Source organism: Aspergillus pseudodeflectus (assembly GCF_044049435.1).
Source record: "Aspergillus pseudodeflectus strain CBS 756.74 chromosome Unknown BJX68scaffold_30, whole genome shotgun sequence".
Taxonomy (NCBI): Eukaryota; Fungi; Ascomycota; class Eurotiomycetes; order Eurotiales; family Aspergillaceae; genus Aspergillus; species Aspergillus pseudodeflectus.
Window position 1 is genome coordinate 261,497 of NW_027263806.1, and position 19,683 is coordinate 281,179.

The window sequence follows — 19,683 nt, forward strand, 5'->3', positions numbered from 1 at the left end:
ACAAAACGAGGGTCATGGAAATCTTTGACAGAGCCAATTGGGATAGACTGTACCGAGGGCTTCATAACCCGCTCATGCTAGCCCTTAGCACGGCAACTCTGGTCGGAATATTACTACCGGTAATGGCATTCGGAGCTTCTGCCGAAGCAGTCAGAGCTTACCAGGGTGGAACGGGGCTTGCAGCCATTGTCCTGCTCGCGCTGGTCGCCTCGATATTGGTCATGTTTTGGGTCCTTCAAAATTTGTGAGTCTGAGCATACCCTGTCAATATACTCTCCAACATTAGCAGCTAAAAGATCTGCAGTCCGCGGGTCCGCAACTTTCTCGGGGTTGAAATCAAATTCAAGCCTCAAGAGGATCGGAAAAAAGCGTAACAGCGCTTACGGAGTACAGTCCTTCCGAACATGGCGTCCCGTCAACGTATAGGTCACGCTTTTCAAGCCGATAGTCGCAGAGTAATTCCGGCCAAGGCAGATGGGGTTTCTCTATTAAGGGTCTACGAATGACATGATTTGAAAATACATGAATGCTAAGTGTTGCACGGCCATGTGGATATTTATCCTTGTGTACGGTTTTCCCTAGATTGTCCCAGCTACTTAAGAGAGCTCGCCTAGAACCAGCAATCCTGGAATGCTACACAAGCAACTAGAAAGGGTCTCGAAGGGCCTCGAGCGGGGTCAACGAGTGCCAATTCTGACAACCCAGAAAAGGAAATGCGAGGCGTGGTGCGCGCCAATTGGCCGATCCTGCATGACATCCAAGCATACTCCCTGCTAATGCTGCACAGTGCACGCAAGGTTCTTGTTTGCTGCGCGGCCAGTCACATTGAGAATGGTTCAGCTCGGTCCCCCCGCTGACAGGTCTGAGAGAAGGGGATTTAATCCCGGGTGACCCCGCGAGCGAAGGGGCTTTGAGTGATTTCGTGCCCATACCACTAATCACCTCTGCGCTGTATGGCACTGCAATAGCTGAATCTGAATCGACCTTATTGAAACCATTTCATAGTCGGAAAAAGTCTCGCAGTGCACCGTGACCGACACATGCAACGATGACCTCAACCATGGCCACAACCCAGACAACAACGTACACTCACGCTCACACACCCACCCCAGCGCGCGACGAGCGCGACGAGCGCATCTTCACCAACTGCGAAATAATCTGGGGAAAAGGCACGTACGACCTGGAACTCGAAGCCGACGACTGGGAAACATGGTGGGCGCTCGTGCGACGCGACTATGGATCCTCGTACGGCGGGCCGCTCACGATGACGGGGATCTGCTCTTCAGAAGACGATGCCTGGGCGGAACTCGACCGGATGCTCACCGTGTGGGCGAAACAGGTGCAGAGCGGGGAGCCGATGACGGAGGATAAGGGGCTGGAGATCTTTGGGGGGCCGAGGGGCGAGCACAAGTCGCATATTCGCCAGTTTTGGGGGGAGTTGAGGAGGAGGGGGTCGAGGAGGCATGGGAAGGGGAAGAGGGGTTAAATGAGAGCTCGAGGGATTGAATTGCTGTTTCTGGGGTTTGGAAGCGACCTATTGGAGACTTGGTTTGGCTTTCGGGTATGGATTTGAGTTTTTTTCATCGTTCTCTATCTGGTTAAGATTGGTCGTTTCGCAACCTTATGCGCCTTATTCTTACTTCCTAGGTGCTTGCACATCCAAAGAATTCTTGGGTTCTATTCTTCGTCCTTAGGTATTCATTTAATGTGATATCTGATTCTTGAGACCCGGTCTACTGACGTATCAAGATTATTCGTCAAATATCTGCACAGACGCGCGTGCCTAGCCCGGTGAAAGAGCAGGCAAGACAGGTACTCGAATGATATAAACCGCATCAAGGAGTATAAATCAGTGCATCCAGCCAGCTCCAAAGAAGGATATAGGCTTAACCACCACCCGCACCGGCGAGAGCTCCCAATCCCCCGACTCTCTTAGCATATGTCCAATCCTGATAAGAAACAGGTGCCGCCAACCGTTCAAGCTCTACAGCATGGTCAGTGAGATCCAAACGAGCGACGACAGCACGCTTACCTTCTCTCTTAGCCTGCTTACTTTCCGCCGTTTCATACCAGAGCCTCAACAGCCACACTGCCACCAGCGCATCCCGCATCTCCTGCGTCATTGCAGTAGTAATAGCCAGTCTATGCTCGTCCCCTTTCCCATCCTCAACGGCGATTTGCGATCCATCCTCCTGAGTCCAGGTATACCGACTACTCATCAATTTCGCCGGTCGCGCAGAGAAAAGAGTCACGGTTTTCCCGGCCTCGTCGAACAGCGGCCGATCCGACGCAGTACGCTTCGCACTGAGCAATGCTGTGAACTCGAGCTTTTGCAGGCGCGATTTGCTCGTCTCCAGGTGTATGTTTCCCGCTGTCTCCGTGGCGACGGCGGTGATGTAGTATCCCGGGACATCGGCCCGGTACTGCGCGTCTGCGGGGTGCGCCAGGTAGAAGAGATGGCGTGGTTCAGATGGAGCCTGCTCGGTTCCCGGCGTTTCATCCTTTTCGAGCACGCGGCTGGCCGTGTCGACGCGCTCGAATATGATAGATGAGTTCTTCGGAGGTGTCTTTGGGAGCGTGGTCACGGAGCGACTTATTTGGTAGCGAGAGGTCGATGTCGAGGCGTCTCGAATGCACTGGCCGTCAAGGAGCAATGTGACTGGCTGGAGAGTTGGAATCTTCGTGTGGCTTCCCTCGGCGACTGCATCCTCGTACGGCGGTGGTGGATCGAGATATTTCGTAGCGGGATCCATTGTGATGCGATGCGCGTCTCAGTTCATGTATATACGCGGCATAAGATGTTCTCACCGGAGGAATAAGTGTAAACAGGAGAAACGTCTTTTCGGCCCCTCGATGCATCGCCCGACCGACTTGGCTGACGCTGCTCAGCTCCACGAATGTGGCTGTGAACCGGTGATCGCCAGATTCCATTGGCCCACTCGCAGAAAGGAAAGTAGCCATCCTTTGAATAGATGACTAACAATAGATTATGCGAGCAAATACATCTATACAGAGTATGATGAATGAGAACTTGAGGTACGGCGGGTCGTTCCTCCCCCTGGGCCAGTTGGCTAGACTTTCAGAAATGTAAGGAGACACTCAGCCCCAAGGGAAGTATCAGATACGGAAAATGCGACTGGCCAGGCGGCGCCCAGATCGCTCCTTCGTTCTGGGCTGTAAAAAACCCAAGGCTGTGGTTGCTGGGACACCTATTCTTGCCACGAGCAGACTATGCAGGTGGAGGGCACCGACGGCGGTCTGCCTGTCCCTCCATAATATCGAGTGCCTGAATACTGAAGGATATACATTTCTTTGTAGGATCTGAAAAAGCTGAATCCCGATAAATCCTTGCAAATTTGTGACTGAACCAAGCTTGTCTCATCGACTCTTGTGTCTATATTCGTCGGCCGAGCCAACCATTAAGGGAAAATTTACACATGAAGGTATATATTATTTAACTGGCTCGATGCACCAGTTGAGAATCGGTTCGAATATTCTATGATATCTTGAATGTTGGATCTTGGTCTGCATCAGCAAGGGGTACTATGTCTTGGTTTCGTTGTTGCAATGCCACCGTAGTAAATTGATGGATTTGGACCCAAAGACAACACAGCCAGGCCGGCTGGACCAAGATCGGAACTAGATTCAATTCACGTGCCAGAGACTTTTGTGAAGGGCGTCGTTCGAGGGATCTAGTTCGGTTACTCCGAATAACCTCCTTGCCAGCGCAACTCAGCCTCATCGAAATACAGCCAACCAGGGCCAGACATGCATAGTCTACGGGGAAAATACTGAGTCAAATAGCCAATACCCATTCCATATATCTACCCCGAGCACCGGATTCGATACCCAATTTTACGTAAAGGAGGCTGGGCAAGGCGTAGGGCTGAATTTCGCTAGGCGGATCGAGATCGGGATACGCATACGCATACGCACCCGGTCATGGCGCTGTCAAGGGCGTGCCCCACAGCACGATTTTCCGACGCATATACGCTGTGACAAGCCAGTCAAGTGTCAGAACCTGATTTTAAGGTTATTCGACAGCTATTCCAAATGAGTCACACTCTGGAGTCCGGATACGTCGCGGTGCGTGTGCGGACGAGCAAAGCCTAGACGCACCGCCACGATAGAGGTTGCCCATCAATGAAGGGAGCATGACTCAAAGGGGGGTCTATATAAAGGAGTAAGATAAATGGTTGAGATCAAGAATATCATCACCATCAATCTGAAGACACCGAATAATCCTCTTTCGAGAAAACCAACTTTAGCGAAATACAACCCAGCCAACCAACCCTCCAACTGCATCATCCACACCACCAAACAACCAAAGACCAAAGACCAAATCACGAAATGGCCTCCCTCGTCATCGTCGCTGCAATAATCGTCGCCGTCAAGTCCCCCGACTGGATCGAGCAGTACAAGCAGCACAAAGCCAAGAAGGCAGGCGAAACCGACTCAGACTCCACCCTGCCCCCAGACTACTTCGGACCCTCATCCGATGCAACAGAGGTGACTGCGGGAAAACGCTCAAAGCGTGACCTTTTGACGCGTAAGTACTGGCACGAAAGGAGAGAGTCGAGACAGTCTCGCGAGCAGATCCAGTCTCCCGAGATGAGGGCGGGTGCGGATAGGAGGGAGAGCTTTGAGGCGCCGCCGCCTTATAATGGGCCGCCTGGAGTATGTGCAATCGTGCTTCTACGTGAATTTCTCATGAAGAGCAAGCTAACAAGTCTGTCTGTGTCTGCAGTACCAGGAGGATGAGAAGAGTGGACGTGAACGACAACTGAGAACTGAGCATACGGTCTATTTCCATTGCCCTTAGCCAGGGCGGGCCTTGTTTTCATTGCTGTTGTTGTTGTTGTTTGCCGCCGGGCCATAGATCTGCGTTCAAGCGAGACTTCGTGATATTTGTGCTTTTTCTTTGTGATTTTGCAACGTTGATAGACTGTTTGTTTTAACCCTATACGCTACCTAAATATACCACTGGGGCCCATACATGTACTTCAGGTTTCCAACAAGCCCCAGGATTGCCCATCCTCGCAGAAGCCAACTCACCAACACAACCAGACTTCTCTGTTCAAAGTCCTCGATACCATTCCCTTCGCATCAGGGTACAAACGCACTATCCGCACACGGCGGAACAAACAAACTCAAATCATCCGGATACCTCCTCCCATCCGGCGCAGTGATATCAATCCGATTCGCGGCGGGGCCTTGCCCATTCGAATAAATAAACGTCATGGGCAAGAACTGCCCCGCGACAAGGCTATAGCTAACCGAGTTCGGCACACCCGGTACAGCACTGCCCCCGGCCCCCCCATCCACATTCCCATCAGCGTATTGCGAGTACGCCTCGGGGCCACCCCACCAGAACCCCGAGTTGTCCTGCCACAGGCGCGACTCGGCGCTTGTCGGGGAGTGCACGGTATACCGGCCGGGGGCCCTGGCAAAGAGGAAGCCCTGGAATACGACGGTCCACTGGGAACAGACGGTTGCAGCGGCTTGGCCCGGGAGTTGGCAGGTTGCTCCGCCGGTGGGCCAGTTAGGGGACTCAAAGTTGATGTTGCGCGTTAGGCCGCTGGTGTAGAAGCTGTAGTTGCCGTTCCAGTGTGAGGTTGCGTAGCCGCCGCCGCCGAGGCCGCCGGCGTTGGGGTTGTTGTAGTTGTAGCCGTTGAGGTATTGGTAGTAGTTTAAGCCTGGGAGGGTTAGCATGTGGGATAATCAAGTGGGCGAGCGATGCGGAGACATGCCATTGTAGCTTGTTGGGGTGGGCTGAATCCAGGTTTCAGTCAGGGTACGGGCGATAATCGGGGTTGTGGTTGTTGTTGCGACACCGGATACTGTGGTTGTGACGGTGCTTGTCCTGGAGAGCGTGAGCATTGTGCCAAGGGGGCCAAGGGGGCCAGATTACCGATCTAACTTACACGATATTAATGTCCCCATCAATCTTAGTGCACGGCCCGGGGATGGCGGTGGGAGGAATGATGGTGATGGGGGGTGCTGTTGGACAGCCAATCTGGGGAGCTGGATCGCGCGCTGCCAGAGTCACAAGCGGTGCTCTGTACGCCGAAAAAGTTGTTGCAGTGCTCAAGCAAGTGATCGACGTGGGAGTAAAGATCGTAGTTGAGGTCCGCGTGATGGAAACCTGTAACAGTATGAGACTCTATTAAGATCCAGTAGAGATAAAGAACACGTACAGATGGAGGCGCGGTGACGGTGACAGTCCGTGTGGCCTAGCGAATCATCAGCTCTAAGCTTCGTTGATGTCTGGGTTACATACTGAAGTCACGGTACTGGTCCTGGTGGCGGTGTATGTACCCCCCACACTGATGGTCGTGGTGGACTCGCAAAACAGGAAAGGAAGAAGAGTGCTGGGCAGCAACGGTGCGCCATTGGCAAAGAGAAATAGACTGAAGAATGGGAGGAACTTCATCATGAACTTGATTCTGGTCGCTTCGTGGAGGTTCTTGTGGAAGAAAGAGTTGTCCTTAGGCAGCCGGACTACTAGACCCCTTTTATGTCCAACGATTCCATTATCGACGGGGGCCGGGGTATACTTGCCTTTGCCAACTCGCAGTATCCCTCTGTCTCGGGCACAAAACACCCATCGTTTCGCAGCAAACAACTTCTCGATACTTCAGCTCGCCAGGTCTTCTACATTTTGAGACTTGCTGTGAGTTTGCTTCATGTCACACTACATTAGTGCTCACTCTAATGCGAACGCTTCAGTCAGTTGGCCAATAAAGCGCAGACAGCCTGCCCTAGACTGCCGATCAGACGACTTAACCCCGCTCACAAAATACGAGGTGCAGGTAATTCTGCAGGGTACCCGAAGTGACAGTTCCGTGCCTTATGACATATTCCAGTAGGATTCCAAACCGAGCGGCAGTTTTCCGCGGGGCTGACGGCTCGAAGGCACCGTAAGCTGACATCGTTCTTCAGCCAGCCTTCAAAGGCAAGGGTCCAGTTGCTCATCACGCGCATTAGCGCATCCTTCTGTCGTGATTGGCGATCCTGAGCCACTTAAGTGATCTCCGGGTTGCCGAGAAGGAGTGAATCCCTTGAGGCTTGACGATCTCTTCGTGTCGAGGTATGAGTCCAGGTGACCGACAGAGACCATGAGAGGGAAAGTGCAACCCGGGATTGCTTTCTCGTTCGTTCAGCACGGTGCGATCCTGCTCAAGAGCAGTTTCTTTTCGCGACAGAAGGTCCTAGTCGTGAGGTTCACCGACGGGAGTTTCGCACACTGTTGGGCGATGCGTGAGGCGACAGAGACGAGGCTAAACAATCGGCCGTCAAGTGTCGAAATATCCCAAGTCACGACTCAAATCGTCCATGTGTAAATATGAGACCCTAATGCGCTCAATTCCCGCGAAAGTCTTTAGCTCTTTCGAGGACAGGTCCGCCGAGCCCACGGAGGAGGAGTTTTCGTAAGAGAAGACGGTGCTGAAGGAGATGAAGACAGAGTCATCTCTTGACTTCCGACCCTTCCGGCAGGCACCTGAAGCATAGAACCTGGAATAGGACATCGCCCGCAAGAGCAGCTATTGAGTCTGCCGCCTTCTGCCCCATTCGCGATACCCTTTCCTAAACAGATTCTCCCCTTTGGTAGCCAACGCCCTCTGCCAAAAGTTCCAGCGTTGCCTCTTGAACACCGGCCCCTTGTACAGCTCGCCATTTATCCGCGTCTTGTCCTCATTCGTGTGATAAAGGACAAGATCCAAGAATTGGACATCGCCATAGAGTATCCACATGGAAAGCACGTGCACATGGTTTGCTAGCTTGGTACCCTCTAGACTGGAATCTCGCTTGAGTGTTTCTCTCATTTCCTAGATTAGGTATTGTGATGATGACTTTTCCCTTGGATGCAAGGTGGGCCAAAAATGCGATCTGGTTTATGTGCTTCTTTGCCTGGACATTGGTCTCCCAATCTGCTGCGAAAAGGAGCGTAAAGTTAGTAATAGCTTTGTCTGGTTGGATTGCGCATGTCACATACCCGGTAAACGTTTATAGAGCTTAGTATTGAAAGCCGGCAGGCTGTTGTAATTCCCCATCGTATAGATACGGGAAGGTAAGGAGTTAAGCAGGAAAAGTTGTTCGAGAGTGACTCCTAGTATTTATAGAGAGATACCCCGCCATGTTAGAATGCCCTGAAGATCGAATGGGCCGCAGTCACAACCAACCTGGTTTCTATAAAAATACTAACAAGGATAGAACACTACTCTTTCTGAATAGAACTGCAAGGCTGGACCAGAGAAGCCGGGAGCACAGGGATGAAGCTTAAACGGGTGCGTCAATCTGATATATCACTGAATACTGCTGTATTTCTGGTTGTTGAACCCTACCTCACCTATCAAAACGCCGCACCTCCGCTGAGTTTACCACGAAAGCCGCCCGAGTAACCCCATCCAAGCGAACATCGTCCTGCCCCGGCAACCGGACCAAAACCGACACAGCTGGCGGCCCTGCACGCAGGGGTCCATCCCCATCACAATCCCTTTCCCCACCCACCCACTTGAACTCCAAATCAACCTGCACATCCCCTGACGCAATAACATCCCACAAAACACGCGCAACGGCCATTCCTAGAGCTGTCGGAACCGGAACCATAGCCTTGAACCTCCGATAAAGTCCCACCCGCGGCGCAAACCCAACAACCGCCCACCCAGGCTCCACAGGACTCAACCCAGCGACCTCCCCGGCAAACTCGTAGATCGGGGCACTCCCCCAAGCATGACAATCTGAGCGGCAGGAGACGTCGTCTTCCTGCCACGTCGTCAGGCCAAGTTTGATCTGCGCACGCCAGGGTTCCCAGAAGGTGTGGAAGTGCGAGTCGTAGATGCTTCCGCCGGCAAGGCTCAGTGCTCGAGCTGTGTAGAAGGACATGGCCGTTGAGGCTCGGATGAATTTCCCGGGTGCGTCGGGGGATAGACTCCTTTGCAGAATATCCCGTGCTAGATTGCCTGTTGCTGCGCCGCTGAGGACGGACCATACCTGTGCGTGTTGGCTTGACGGGGCGGTGGATGCTGCGCTGGCGACTGTGTCTGTGAAGAGGGTGCCCGTGAAGCAGTGTTTGCGGATTGCATTCACAATTGACTCTGCGCGGACGCGGTATTCCTCTACGCGGTGGTGAAGTCCCAATGTTGACATTATTGCAGCTACATTGGTCAATGTGTGCGCATAGAGGTTGTTTGTGTATGTTGAGATCCCCGTCGATACGACGACGGGGTTGAGCCCGTGCGGCTTCCATTCCTGCGCCCAGTCGATAAAGTTCCAGAGTCCCGGTCCATCTTCCAGCTTGACGAGGCCAAATGCGGGATCTATCTTGTTATCGAAGAACGACAGCACAGCCTCGATGATAGGAAGCGACTCCTTGGTGAAAGCACTATCGCCAAAGAAGCGAACATGGTCATACACGGTGAGGATCCAGAACAGCGAGAAATGCGGGATAATCTGGGGGCGATGGGTTGGAGATCGACTCAGCGTCAGACCAGCTCGTGCCTGAAAGGAATTGCGCAGCTGGATTATTGCTTGTCGGGCCATGCGGTCGTCTCCGGAGACGTAGTATGTAAACAGGACGGAGCTCCGGACGTCCATTGCGTACTGGAGTTGCTCGTAGAATGGACAGTCTTCGTAGCAGTCATGCATGCAGTTTTCCAGTGTCCGGATACTGATGTCCCAGAGGGTCTTTGTTTCTGTATCGGGGGGATCAACATCTGCTAGGCGTTGCAGAGGGTAGTTCACTTTGTTGATTGTGAGCTCGTTCAGGACAAGTGGGTGGGATCCCACAGTGATGTTGACCCTGATGAAGCGGAATGTTCGCCAATGAAACGGACGAACCACGACAGTTGACTTGGGATTCGAAGTGTACCGTAGGCTATCATGCATACTTGGTGCATTCATCTCGTAAATGTCTCTAGGCCCGAACAGTGATTTTGAATCGTCACATCGTTGTCCCTTGCGTCTGATATCCGGCACCTCGATGGGAGTATCCTCGTAGCTCTCTGCATATGTCAGTGTCAAGCTATTGCCAGTTGCATCCTCCGGCACCCTTTCAAAGACCGCTTCGACAAATGCAGTCGTATGAAACGGAACCTCCAGATCGAGCTGATGCGTCGACCCAGGAGGGAGACACAGGGGAAGACCACTTCCAAGAAGAGCTTTCTCCCACAATTGCAGGGGGACACTGCTATCGCAATTATGCACGGCAGAGAACGCTATCTGCTCAATCCTCAACGTGGGTATCAAGCGCGGGGACAAATGCCAGGGCGCCGAATTGCCAGTGGAGACTCGGAACTCCAAGAGCTTCGCTGGTTTCCACTCCAACTTTGCACTCCCGGACACCTTCTCGTACACGTGGAGGAAGCGATCCTCAGGCTCGTCGATCCGAAACACAGTCCAGGGATCAATGGCCGCTTCCCAGCTTTCGCTGCTCTGTAGATCCTCGGCCCACGCCTCCGGTGCAACGATGCGTAAACCGCCAGAAGTCAACCTCGGAAAGCTCGGCGCGTACTGCGTTGCGTGAAAGAAGCGTAGCACAATGACGGCGAGATGGTTCTCCCCCGTTCTCAGGAACGGGGCAATGTCAACCTCATCATAAAACCAGAGGTTCTGGTCGCCTTTGACTGGGCCGAATGTGACGAATTGCTGGTTGACATAGAGCTTGTAGCGGGTGTCGGCGGTTATCTGGATCGGTAGAGAGGTGGGCAGTGGACCGGTTATGTTGATTGTTCGCTTGAAGTGCACGAGCAGACCAGCTGTGTCTGTTCGGTCTTCGTGGAAGTCTGGATGCCACATCCATGTGCGGTCGAATACCGTCGCGGACATTTTGGGTGAGTTGATCTGTACTCAGAGTAGGATGGCGGTGAGATGGCTATTTATGTCTGGCTCCCCCCCAGTGTACAGGACAAGCGCTCAATGTACCCACACCTTCCTCGGGGTATTGTTGCCCGAAAAAAGCCTTGTTTTATTTGTCTCCAATTCTAGGGTACCTCACTACTGCTAGCTCTGTCCCCATTTCCTCGTACACGTTGGACTTGCCACGCTCTCCTCCTCTACCCCCAGGATCAACCCACATACCCCAACCTATCTAGCAACGAACAAAAATCGAACAACTTCCTTCTCAGTCAGTCAGCCATGCTAGGTATAATTCTTCGGCTGTTCATACACAACCTCATCAACAGTGGTCGTAAGAGTCCCATTCGCCACAAACTCGGTCTCCATGAGATCAATGAGCAGATGGAAGCCCCCTTCACTGGTTACCTTGGAGGCAACGTGATCACCAGACGACGTGAGATTCGAGAACCACGCAACCCTCTCCAGGGTGAGACTTTCCGAGACGGTCGTCACATTCTCCCACCCGTTCAGTACGACTCCCCGCACATCAGAGTAATCGTGATAACGGACCCCCACCGTCTCGAGCCCACCGCCGCCGCTACCCTCGACGAGGGTGGCGTCCGCGTACCCGGAAACCTTTCCATACACCTTGTATTGCCCTGCAGGCGGAGACCAGCGCACGGGCATGGCCTCCCCAGGGACATAGGGCACACCCCAGGGAATAACGTCCGAGACAGGACGGACAGGTCGCGGCGTACTCGGCTTCCGCCTCGGCAGCGTCGCCAACATAATCCTATACGTGCGTCCGCCCTCAGCCGTGGAAACAGGACATGGCAACGGATTCGCACCCCCGCACTGCGGCGGCACAGTCAGCGTCTGATAATACGCGATCCGCGTCCCATCCCACGACCACCGCGGATCCGCCTGCGCATTCCACTGCGGGTCATTCACGCTCCCCGGGGCCCCATCCCCGTGTGCATTCAGCTGCTGGCCGTAATACTCGCCGCGATCGCCTGCCGCTTCGAGCAGCCACGGCTGGAAGAAGCGGCGCTGCCCGTTATTCCGGATCGAGGCCGAGGCGGTTGAGGAGACGAGGTCTGTCAGCGGCGGGATGTGTCGCATGCCTGCGATGAACATTGTTCTGTTGGTGCTTCGCATGTCGAGGATGACGGACCATTGGTTGTCCGGGGAGATGTCGATTGGATCCGCGTATCCGGGGTGCTCTGTGAGGCGTCGGACGTGGCCCGTTTGTAGGTCAGCGGCGAAGAGGTCGACGTTGGAGGATTCGCGGTTTGAGCCGACGTATGTGACCTCGGTTCCATCGCCAGAAAACCCACGGAGCTCGCCGACGCTGAGGGCTTGATTGTTTATCTTGAGTTCGTCACCGTGTATGGAGAATGGTTGGAGCGCGGCGGGGTCGTAGAGGCGAGTGACCTTCTCCAGCTCGTAGCGCGGGACCTGCGGTATCCCGGCGGTTGGAGAGGGGTTCAAGACGAGTCGACCAAAGTAGGCAAACTGGCCCATGACGCCGCCAGTCGTCGTAAACGAGCTGAACCCCAAATGCACGTTATCAGGGTGGATGCGATTCTCGCGGATCGTTCCACCGGGTCCAGACCCGTCGGCCGTGGTTTTCCAATAGATGGGATAGATCCGTGCAGTTTCCGGCGTGCACTTGGAACTCGAGAGCACGGCACCACAATCGACGATGTTGTTCCCTGTCAGCACGCGCTTCCCATCCTTGAACGCCTGCGGATACTCCAGCAGCGACGTGGTGCCGTTCCGCTGCGCCTCGGAAATGCCACAGGTGATGCACTTCCATGCATCCCCGTTGGGGAATTTCCGCCCATCAGTCTTGATCACGATCAGCTGCACACCGGTGTAGATGCTAGCTGGGTCTGGTGCCTCGGGGGCTCCGACAAAGGTCACCGTAGCCACAATGTGCTTGTTGTCTGGGAGGAAGTTTCCGTTGCGGAGCTCGGCGGCTTTGCCTATGCACCCTGTGCCGTGCGGATTGAGGGCTCTGGTACATGCACCGGGCTCATCGACTGGGGCGACGGGAGGCAGAGGTAGTTCGACCACGTTCACTGGCTCCGGGGCAGGAGGTGGGCTGATACTGGGCCCTCCTCGTGGGGCTGGAAAGGGGGAGGCAATAGTAACGGGTATTGCACAGGAGAGCAGTGCGAATGCTGTCAGCATCGCGGAGGTTTTCTTCCTGTTGTACATCATCCTGATGGGGTAATTATGCAACGAGAAATGAGCATCAAGCGTGATGGTAGTCGAAGGCCGACATAGCCTGGCGCGAGAGGCAGCTTATATAGTTCGTACCATGAAGCCGTGCCCAGACGACCTTTTTCACTCCAGGTAGGTCGTCGGACAAATTCTGCGCATCCACATCGTCAGAAGCAAGGTCTGCCGCCTTTGGTCGCGTAGAAGGAGAATTGCAAACCAACTCGTGGGGAGAAGCGCATTGCCGAGGACGGTCCATGCACCGCATCTCCACCCCATGGGGAGGATGCGGAGACGCAAACCCCCATGAACTTCCACTTTGCATGCGAATATCATACTCGGGAGAAGTCCAATTCCCTCCCCATTGCCTGTCGGTAGGCACTTCACCGAACATAACGCCCCGTGCGCGTCTCGCAACGCGCAGGCCGGTTGGAAATGGCACGACGGACTGGAACGTCCCACGCCGACGAGGTATAGAAGGGCAACGTCCGACTCCATGTCCAAGAGATTCAATCGCCGATAAAAGTTTACTCAGATGCCGACAGAGTTTGTTGTCCACCTTGCCAGACGAAGTCCAGGGTCCCCATTGGCTCCAGACGTCAAAAAGGTCAGGCAGGAGCCTTGAAACAAGACACTCAGAGGCCGTCAGTACCCGACTGGGTGTGATTAGCCATGGACCAGCTCGCTTGGAGTACTAGCAGCTGATGACAGCTGCCTTGGGCGCCGCCTACCCCAATTCTTCTCCAGACGACGCAGGACGGGGCGCGGGCCCACTCACGGATTGGGTCAATGGTACGAGTATACGAGCCGCGACGATGGTTGGTCCGGCGCCTTGCTGTGTCACATGAACAGCACCAATGGCTCGTCGCACCGGTACGCGATGGGCCGAAATGGAAGGCCAAGTGCCATTCTCCTGATTAACTTGGTCACTGAGATGTGCTCGCAGTCGCCGTCGTCTTTACCGAGCTGACGCCTCGCCTGTGCTTTACCCCGGGCATCGATATACCGAGAAACACGGGGCTCCACGAGTCCAGATCCGAGAGTTCTGGGGTAGTAGGAAGTGGCGAGCTGGTGGAGACAACTTATAAATTATCAAGAGTCCCCATAGGTGGTTGATTTGTTCACCCTGCCACGTCCTACTCTACCACTTCACCCCTTATCCCTTTTGTTTTTCAACAGCTTTACGCAGGATTCAAGCATGGCGGAGGAGAAGATAACCCAACAGTCCGTCGAGGACAATGCTATACAGCATGTTGAGAGCCGGGGTCCAGAGAAGCCAGGCCAGGTCGCGTTGAAATCGCAAAACGACAATCTAGGGCTGTGGGCTACGGTCGTCAAGTTTCGCAGGGTAAGTGGAACGATAATTGGCCGTCAATCCCTTGCTGAAAAGTACTTATTGATAGGCTGTCATTGTCTGCAACCTCTTGTGTATCGCAGCCGCCGCGGATGGATACCAGATTAATCTCAATGGTGAGTTTGTCGATGCCCAGTCCATGAGCACACTCCCAACCAACACGATCCGTCCCTACACAGGAAACATCATTGCAAACGAGGGCTTCACCCACCACCTCGGCTTCCGGAACAGCGAGGGTAAAATGACTCTCAACGCGAACCACACGGCGCTATGGGGCGCAATGCAGTCCCTCGGCCAGCTCGTTGGAATGATCGGCCTGAATCCCATCTCGGACCGGATCGGTCGCAAGATGACCTTGTACGCCTTGTGGATCATCCTGGCCGGAGTAAGTCATGCACACCAGCACCTAAGCACCACTAGACACTGATACCAACGCACCACATAGTCACTCATTATCGAGACCATTGTCCGTGACTGGAGGGACTGGGCAGGCGCAAAGCTCCTGGCGGGAATGGGCATCGGCGCAATCCAGGCGACGCTTCCAGTCTACATCATGGAGTGGGCGCCGGTCAACATCCGCGGCGCCTTGATTGTCGCGTACGGATTCTGGAACACGATTGGGAAGTTCCTTGCCAATCTTGTCCTTATGATCGTGCAGGAGAGCAATCCGATGAGCTACAAAATTCCGATTCTGACGCAGTGGGGGTTCCTCGGTATCATGCTGCCGATCTTTGTCTTCTTACCTGAAACACCCGGTGAGTTTCCGCGCTGGGCATTCAAACTGGTTATACTAACTGCGTCAAGCATACTTCGCCGAAAGGGGGCAGGATGAGCGAGGCATCAAGACTCTTGCACGCGTTAATGGTGGTGTCGAGGGCTATGATGTTGAGGCCGAGTATGCCATCATAAAGAACACGATCATGGAAGAACGACAGGCTCGCCAGGAGTTTGGGCAGGAGAACATGACCTTGTCGAGTCTCCTCCACTCCTACATGGCCTGCTTCAATCGACAGAACGTTCGCCGGACGCTGGGATCCTGTCTACCCGGCTGCGCTCAGCAGCTTGCGGGTCTGTCGTTTCTCAACACATACGCCAGTCTGTTCTTCAAGCAGAGCGGGTTCGACAACGCCTTCCTCATCACCACAGTCCTATGTAAGTCCCAGACAAGGCTACCAACCAGCATTTCCTACGACTAATGTCTGTTCAGGCTCCATCCAGCTCGCAACTTCAATCGCCCTCATGCTCTTCAACGACAAATTCGGCCGTCGCGATCTCGTCTTTGGGGCGACGATCGTGTGCACCGTGACTCTCCTCATAGTTGGAATCCTAGCCTTCGTGGATCAGACACAACCACTCAAGAACTTCCTCATCTTCGTTGCCTGCGCCTGGTCGTTCGCAAACACAACCGGTACGCCACCAGCTCCTTCCAGCGAGAGAGAGGACACACTGGCACGAAATGCTAACACTGCAATATATAGTCGGCAGCCTCGGCTACGCCTTCACAGGCGAAGTCGCCTCGCAGCGTCTGCGCGCTCGAACAGCCGGAATCGCATCGGGCCTGTCCGTCGTCTTCGGGCTTACATTCAACACATCTGTTCCGATTATCTGTACGTCCCCCGGCCTCCCTCCTCTCCCCTTGTCTCGCTAGAAACCCGAGGACCCTCGAAAACTAATCTCACTAACAATGAACGCGCTAGTGGACGTCAATGGCGTAAACTGGGGCTACAAGACCGCGTGGCTCTTCTTCGCGACGGGCGTCTGCGTCTGCGTCCTCCTGTACTTTTTCCTGCCGGAGTGTTCGCGGCGCAATGCGGCGGAGATCGACGAGATGTACGAGAAGGGGGTTCCGGCGTGGAAGATGCACAAGTATGTGACGGATGTGCAGTCGAGGGTTCAGGTTTATACTTGAGGTTGAGGTGATGGGTGGGTTCGGGAGTTTGAGGGGTTGGTTGAGGGTGGATGGCGTGTTGGAGAGACGAGTGAGGGTATTGATCGAGAAGGAAGCTGTAAATCAAGAGAGAAGAATCCTGGAATAGTGCAGCATCGAATCTATTACTCTGTACATAGGAGTGGAAGTGGTGGCATGATATCAGCGCCGAAACGCATCTCATGCATACCCCTCACCATAGGGCGAAATGGAAGGTCCACGCGGATCCACTGGAGAACGTAGCCCCGCATACAAATAGTTCTGCCTCGCCACATCTTATCGATTTCTGTCAACTCAACAACCACAATGTCACCACCACCCACAAAAGGATCCTCAATCTTGATCATCGGCGGCGGAACATGGGGCTGCAGCACAGCGCTCCACCTCGCCCGTCGCGGCTACCAAAGCGTCAAAGTCCTCGATCCCTATGAGATCCCCTCGCCCATCGCCGCAGGCAATGACGTGAATAAAATCATGGAGCACAAGGACTTGAAGTGTACGCTCCTATCTACCTTGTGAAGCTAGAATTTCGAACCGGCATCTAATCCTTCTAGCTGGAATAACCTCCCCCAAATCCGCCGCCTTCGCCACATTCACACGGGCCGCACTGGCAGGCTGGAAAACCGACCCCGTCTTCTCACCATATTTTCACGAAACGGGGTTCATCGTCGCGGGGCATACCCCCGAGCTCGTGCAGCACATTAAAGAAGACGAGGTCGATTTCTACGAGGGCGACTATGTCGCGCTGAACACGCCCGAGGACTTTCGTGCCACCATGCCGGCGGGCGTTCTCACGGGCGAGTTTCCGGGGTGGAAGGGGTGGATCAGTAAACGAGGGACTGGATGGATTCATGCACGGAAGGCGATGGTTTCGGCGTATGCCGAGGCCAAGAAGCTTGGTGTGGTTTTCATTACTGGAGAAGAGAAGGGGAGGGTTGAGGGGTTGGTGTTCGAGGGTGGGGATGTTGTCGGGGCGCGGACGGCGGATGGAGTTGTGCATCGCGCGGAGTATACGATTCTGGCGGCGGGGGCAGCGAGCGATGGTCTACTTGATTTCAAGAAACAGCTTCGGCCGACGGCTTGGACATTATGCCATATCCGCATGACGCCCGAAGAAGCGAAAGCATACCGCAACCTGCCGGTCCTTTTCAACATCGCCAAGGGTTTCTTCATGGAGCCCGACGAGGACAAGCACGAGCTGAAGATCTGCGACGAGCACCCAGGGTATACGAACCTCGTTCCTGACCCGAAGCACGACGGGGCAGTGACGAGCGTCCCATTTGCGCGGCACCAGGTCCCACTCGAGGCAGAATCCCGCGCCCGGGACTTTCTGCGCGATACAATGCCGCATCTGGCAGAGAGACCATTTTCATTTGCGCGGATCTGCTGGGACGCTGATACCCCGGATCGCGCGTTTTTGATTGATCGTCATCCCGAGTTTTCTTCGCTGGTTGTTGCTGTGGGTGGGTCTGGGAATGGGGCGATGCAGATGCCGGCCATTGGAGGGTTTATTGTTGATGCGTTGGAGGGGAGATTGGCGGATGAGGTGAAGGATGTTGTCCGCTGGCGGCCGGAGATGGCGGTTGGGCGTGACTGGAGTGCGACGCAGGGACGGCATGGCGGGCCGGAGAGGGTGATGGATTTTCAGCATGTCAAGGACGATGGGTGGACGCATATTCAGGACGTCAAATAATCTCGTGTGTAATCTTGAAGAGAAGGGATATTACTCTCGATGACTCGCACATATTTGTAACCGAGGTCTGCACGATATACTCCAGCAGTGGACCAGGATCGGCATCGAGTGCGTAGCCCGGCCTCATTCCATGCCGCTGGCGTATCTCTGTCCACTCCTGCTCGCCTATCTGGCATACGAGGGCTATGTGATGTAGCTGTTCTGAGATGACTTGCGTTGATTGAGCCGATATCCCATCCCAGCTCCGACTCTGTCTCGTGGCACATAGCTGGCCTTTTGGAGAACCAGCATTGGAGTGTGTGTACACTTTACTCAACTTCTACTTTCCGTAAATTGTTCTAATCATATAATAGTCTCGCTATCAATCTAGGACGTACTTTGGGTTCACCACGTGAAAAGCGGACGTTGACTTGGACCAAGGGGATTTCCTGTCGCAAAACATGATTGTTTAGCGACTCAGTTGCAAGGTTCTCTCCGGTCGATTCCATGAATGCAAAAAATACCCCTAGTCACTCTTCCTTCAGCCGTCTAGGTCTTTCCACTTGAGAATCGCGACTTTTGAGAAATAGAATTGTTTCATTAAACTATACATCACCGCGTGGTTATCTTTCGATGTTATTGTATCGATCAGGATACCCAACACATTAGTGCAGGATATCGCGGCGAGTTGCCCGGCTACGGCCAAGATATATATCCTGCAACGACACACTCACAAATAGCCGCCAGCTCTATGGCTCTGACCTCCAAGGCGTCTAAGGAACGACCTAAATTAAGCTTTTTGTTCCCCATATAACAACACAACAACGCCTCCGAGTTACAGTCGCCGTTGCGTGAGTTGGGAGCAAGAAGCGAAATCACTGCCTGAGGCACCCAGCCCGAGAATCAACGTCTTGAGAATTTCAACCATTGCAAGAGTCGGGCTTTGCCTAAGTATCATTCTAAATAGCTATCGATTCATCTCAGGGATCTTGATACCCAGCTTGTTGTTACTATTAAGCATGCAGAGAGCCTCCTTGGCCTTGGGAACGGCCTCGTTACCGTGGGCGAGCACACCATCAATATCAGAGGCAAACGCCATGTTCTTCGCAGCAGCGACCTTCTCCTGGGAATGAGAATGTCGCGCTAAATAGAAGATGCACCCGCAAAAACAATCATAGAAAAAAAAAAGGAACTCCCCTAAGCCAGAATCAAGCTGGCAACATTTCAGTTACAAAGATTGCTTCCATTGCAGTCGAACACCATATTCTAGAATCGGTGTCGTAGTACTCTGACAGAGCATGGGAGTGTGCGATTGGATGAATTGGTCGGTAGAGATGGGATGCTCGAGAACCTCGGAGAGCTGCTGGTAGCGGGCAGCCTCGGTCTTACCATTTTCAGCGCCTGCAAAGTGCCGAGGTATATAGGTTGCAAAACATGGGCGCTGTCATGAACACCACCCCCGATGGTCTAGTTGGATATGGCGTTCGGCTGTAATGGAAACAATCTTTGTAACCGAAAGGTCGCCGGCTCGATTCCGGCTCGGGGGAGTTCCTCTTTTTTTGTCTGTGATTTTTTTTTGCAGCCGTTATTTGGTCTGCTGGAAGGAAACAGGGAGAAGGAACGTGATGCGTAAGGACTGTATGGATTGGCGCTATCAAAGGGAAGTTC

General features: G+C 53.9%; 8 protein-coding genes and 1 non-coding gene across 9 annotated transcripts; 5 read left to right on the top strand and 4 right to left on the bottom strand.

Annotated features, from left to right (window-relative positions):
- Positions 1-1,060: 1,060 nt before the first annotated feature.
- Positions 1,061-1,486, top strand: BJX68DRAFT_268389 (uncharacterized protein; the record flags this gene model as incomplete). Its single annotated transcript, XM_071046078.1, has 1 exon — positions 1,061-1,486. The coding sequence occupies one exon, from the start codon at positions 1,061-1,063 to the stop codon at positions 1,484-1,486; it is 426 nt and encodes a 141-aa protein (XP_070897535.1).
- Positions 1,487-1,653: 167 nt separating this feature from the next.
- Positions 1,654-2,822, bottom strand: BJX68DRAFT_240205 (uncharacterized protein). Its single transcript, XM_071040650.1, has 2 exons — positions 2,033-2,822; positions 1,654-1,984 (listed from the first exon to the last, which is right to left on the bottom strand). Exons 1-2 carry the CDS (start codon positions 2,751-2,753, stop codon positions 1,887-1,889), a joined length of 819 nt encoding a protein of 272 aa, XP_070897536.1. The 5' UTR covers positions 2,754-2,822; the 3' UTR covers positions 1,654-1,886.
- Positions 2,823-4,350: 1,528 nt separating this feature from the next.
- Positions 4,351-4,822, top strand: BJX68DRAFT_268391 (uncharacterized protein; the record flags this gene model as incomplete). Its single annotated transcript, XM_071046079.1, has 2 exons — positions 4,351-4,677; positions 4,748-4,822. The coding sequence occupies 2 exons, from the start codon at positions 4,351-4,353 to the stop codon at positions 4,820-4,822; spliced, it is 402 nt and encodes a 133-aa protein (XP_070897537.1).
- Positions 4,823-5,106: 284 nt separating this feature from the next.
- BJX68DRAFT_268392 (uncharacterized protein) lies at positions 5,107-6,433 on the bottom strand (the record flags this gene model as incomplete). The annotated part of the gene is made up of 5 exons (XM_071046080.1): positions 5,107-5,696; positions 5,799-5,863; positions 5,925-6,145; positions 6,198-6,233; positions 6,281-6,433. 5 exons carry the CDS (start codon positions 6,431-6,433, stop codon positions 5,107-5,109), a joined length of 1,065 nt encoding a protein of 354 aa, XP_070897538.1.
- A 1,913-nt stretch (positions 6,434-8,346) lies between these two features.
- BJX68DRAFT_276948 (Six-hairpin glycosidase) lies at positions 8,347-10,830 on the bottom strand (the record flags this gene model as incomplete). The annotated part of the gene is made up of 1 exon (XM_071048236.1): positions 8,347-10,830. The coding sequence occupies one exon, from the start codon at positions 10,825-10,827 to the stop codon at positions 8,347-8,349; it is 2,481 nt and encodes an 826-aa protein (XP_070897539.1).
- A 309-nt stretch (positions 10,831-11,139) lies between these two features.
- Positions 11,140-13,032, bottom strand: BJX68DRAFT_268394 (uncharacterized protein; the record flags this gene model as incomplete). Its single annotated transcript, XM_071046081.1, has 1 exon — positions 11,140-13,032. The coding sequence occupies one exon, from the start codon at positions 13,030-13,032 to the stop codon at positions 11,140-11,142; it is 1,893 nt and encodes a 630-aa protein (XP_070897540.1).
- A 1,228-nt stretch (positions 13,033-14,260) lies between these two features.
- On the top strand, positions 14,261-16,325 carry BJX68DRAFT_276950 (MFS general substrate transporter; the record flags this gene model as incomplete). Its single annotated transcript, XM_071048237.1, has 8 exons — positions 14,261-14,410; positions 14,466-14,532; positions 14,596-14,801; positions 14,862-15,171; positions 15,221-15,568; positions 15,624-15,824; positions 15,895-16,023; positions 16,114-16,325. The coding sequence occupies 8 exons, from the start codon at positions 14,261-14,263 to the stop codon at positions 16,323-16,325; spliced, it is 1,623 nt and encodes a 540-aa protein (XP_070897541.1).
- Positions 16,326-16,641: 316 nt separating this feature from the next.
- Positions 16,642-18,430, top strand: BJX68DRAFT_240209 (NAD(P)/FAD-dependent oxidoreductase). The gene is made up of 2 exons (XM_071040651.1): positions 16,642-16,839; positions 16,898-18,430. Exons 1-2 carry the CDS (start codon positions 16,650-16,652, stop codon positions 18,034-18,036), a joined length of 1,329 nt encoding a protein of 442 aa, XP_070897542.1. The 5' UTR covers positions 16,642-16,649; the 3' UTR covers positions 18,037-18,430.
- A 1,041-nt stretch (positions 18,431-19,471) lies between these two features.
- Positions 19,472-19,562, top strand: BJX68DRAFT_t111. Its single transcript has one exon. It is a non-coding gene; the product is annotated as a tRNA-Tyr (tRNA).
- The last annotated feature ends 121 nt before the right edge of the window (positions 19,563-19,683 follow it).

Coding starts and splice junctions, on each gene's coding strand:
- BJX68DRAFT_240209 (XM_071040651.1), top strand. CDS start 16,650: ATGTCACCACCACCCACAAAAGGATCCTCAATCTTGATCATCGGCGGC. Junction 16,840..16,897: donor GGAGCACAAGGACTTGAAGT/GTACGCTCCTAT, acceptor TAATCCTTCTAG/CTGGAATAACCTCCCCCAAA.
- BJX68DRAFT_240205 (XM_071040650.1), bottom strand. CDS start 2,753: ATGGATCCCGCTACGAAATATCTCGATCCACCACCGCCGTACGAGGAT. Junction 1,985..2,032: donor TAAGCAGGCTAAGAGAGAAG/GTAAGCGTGCTG, acceptor ACCATGCTGTAG/AGCTTGAACGGTTGGCGGCA.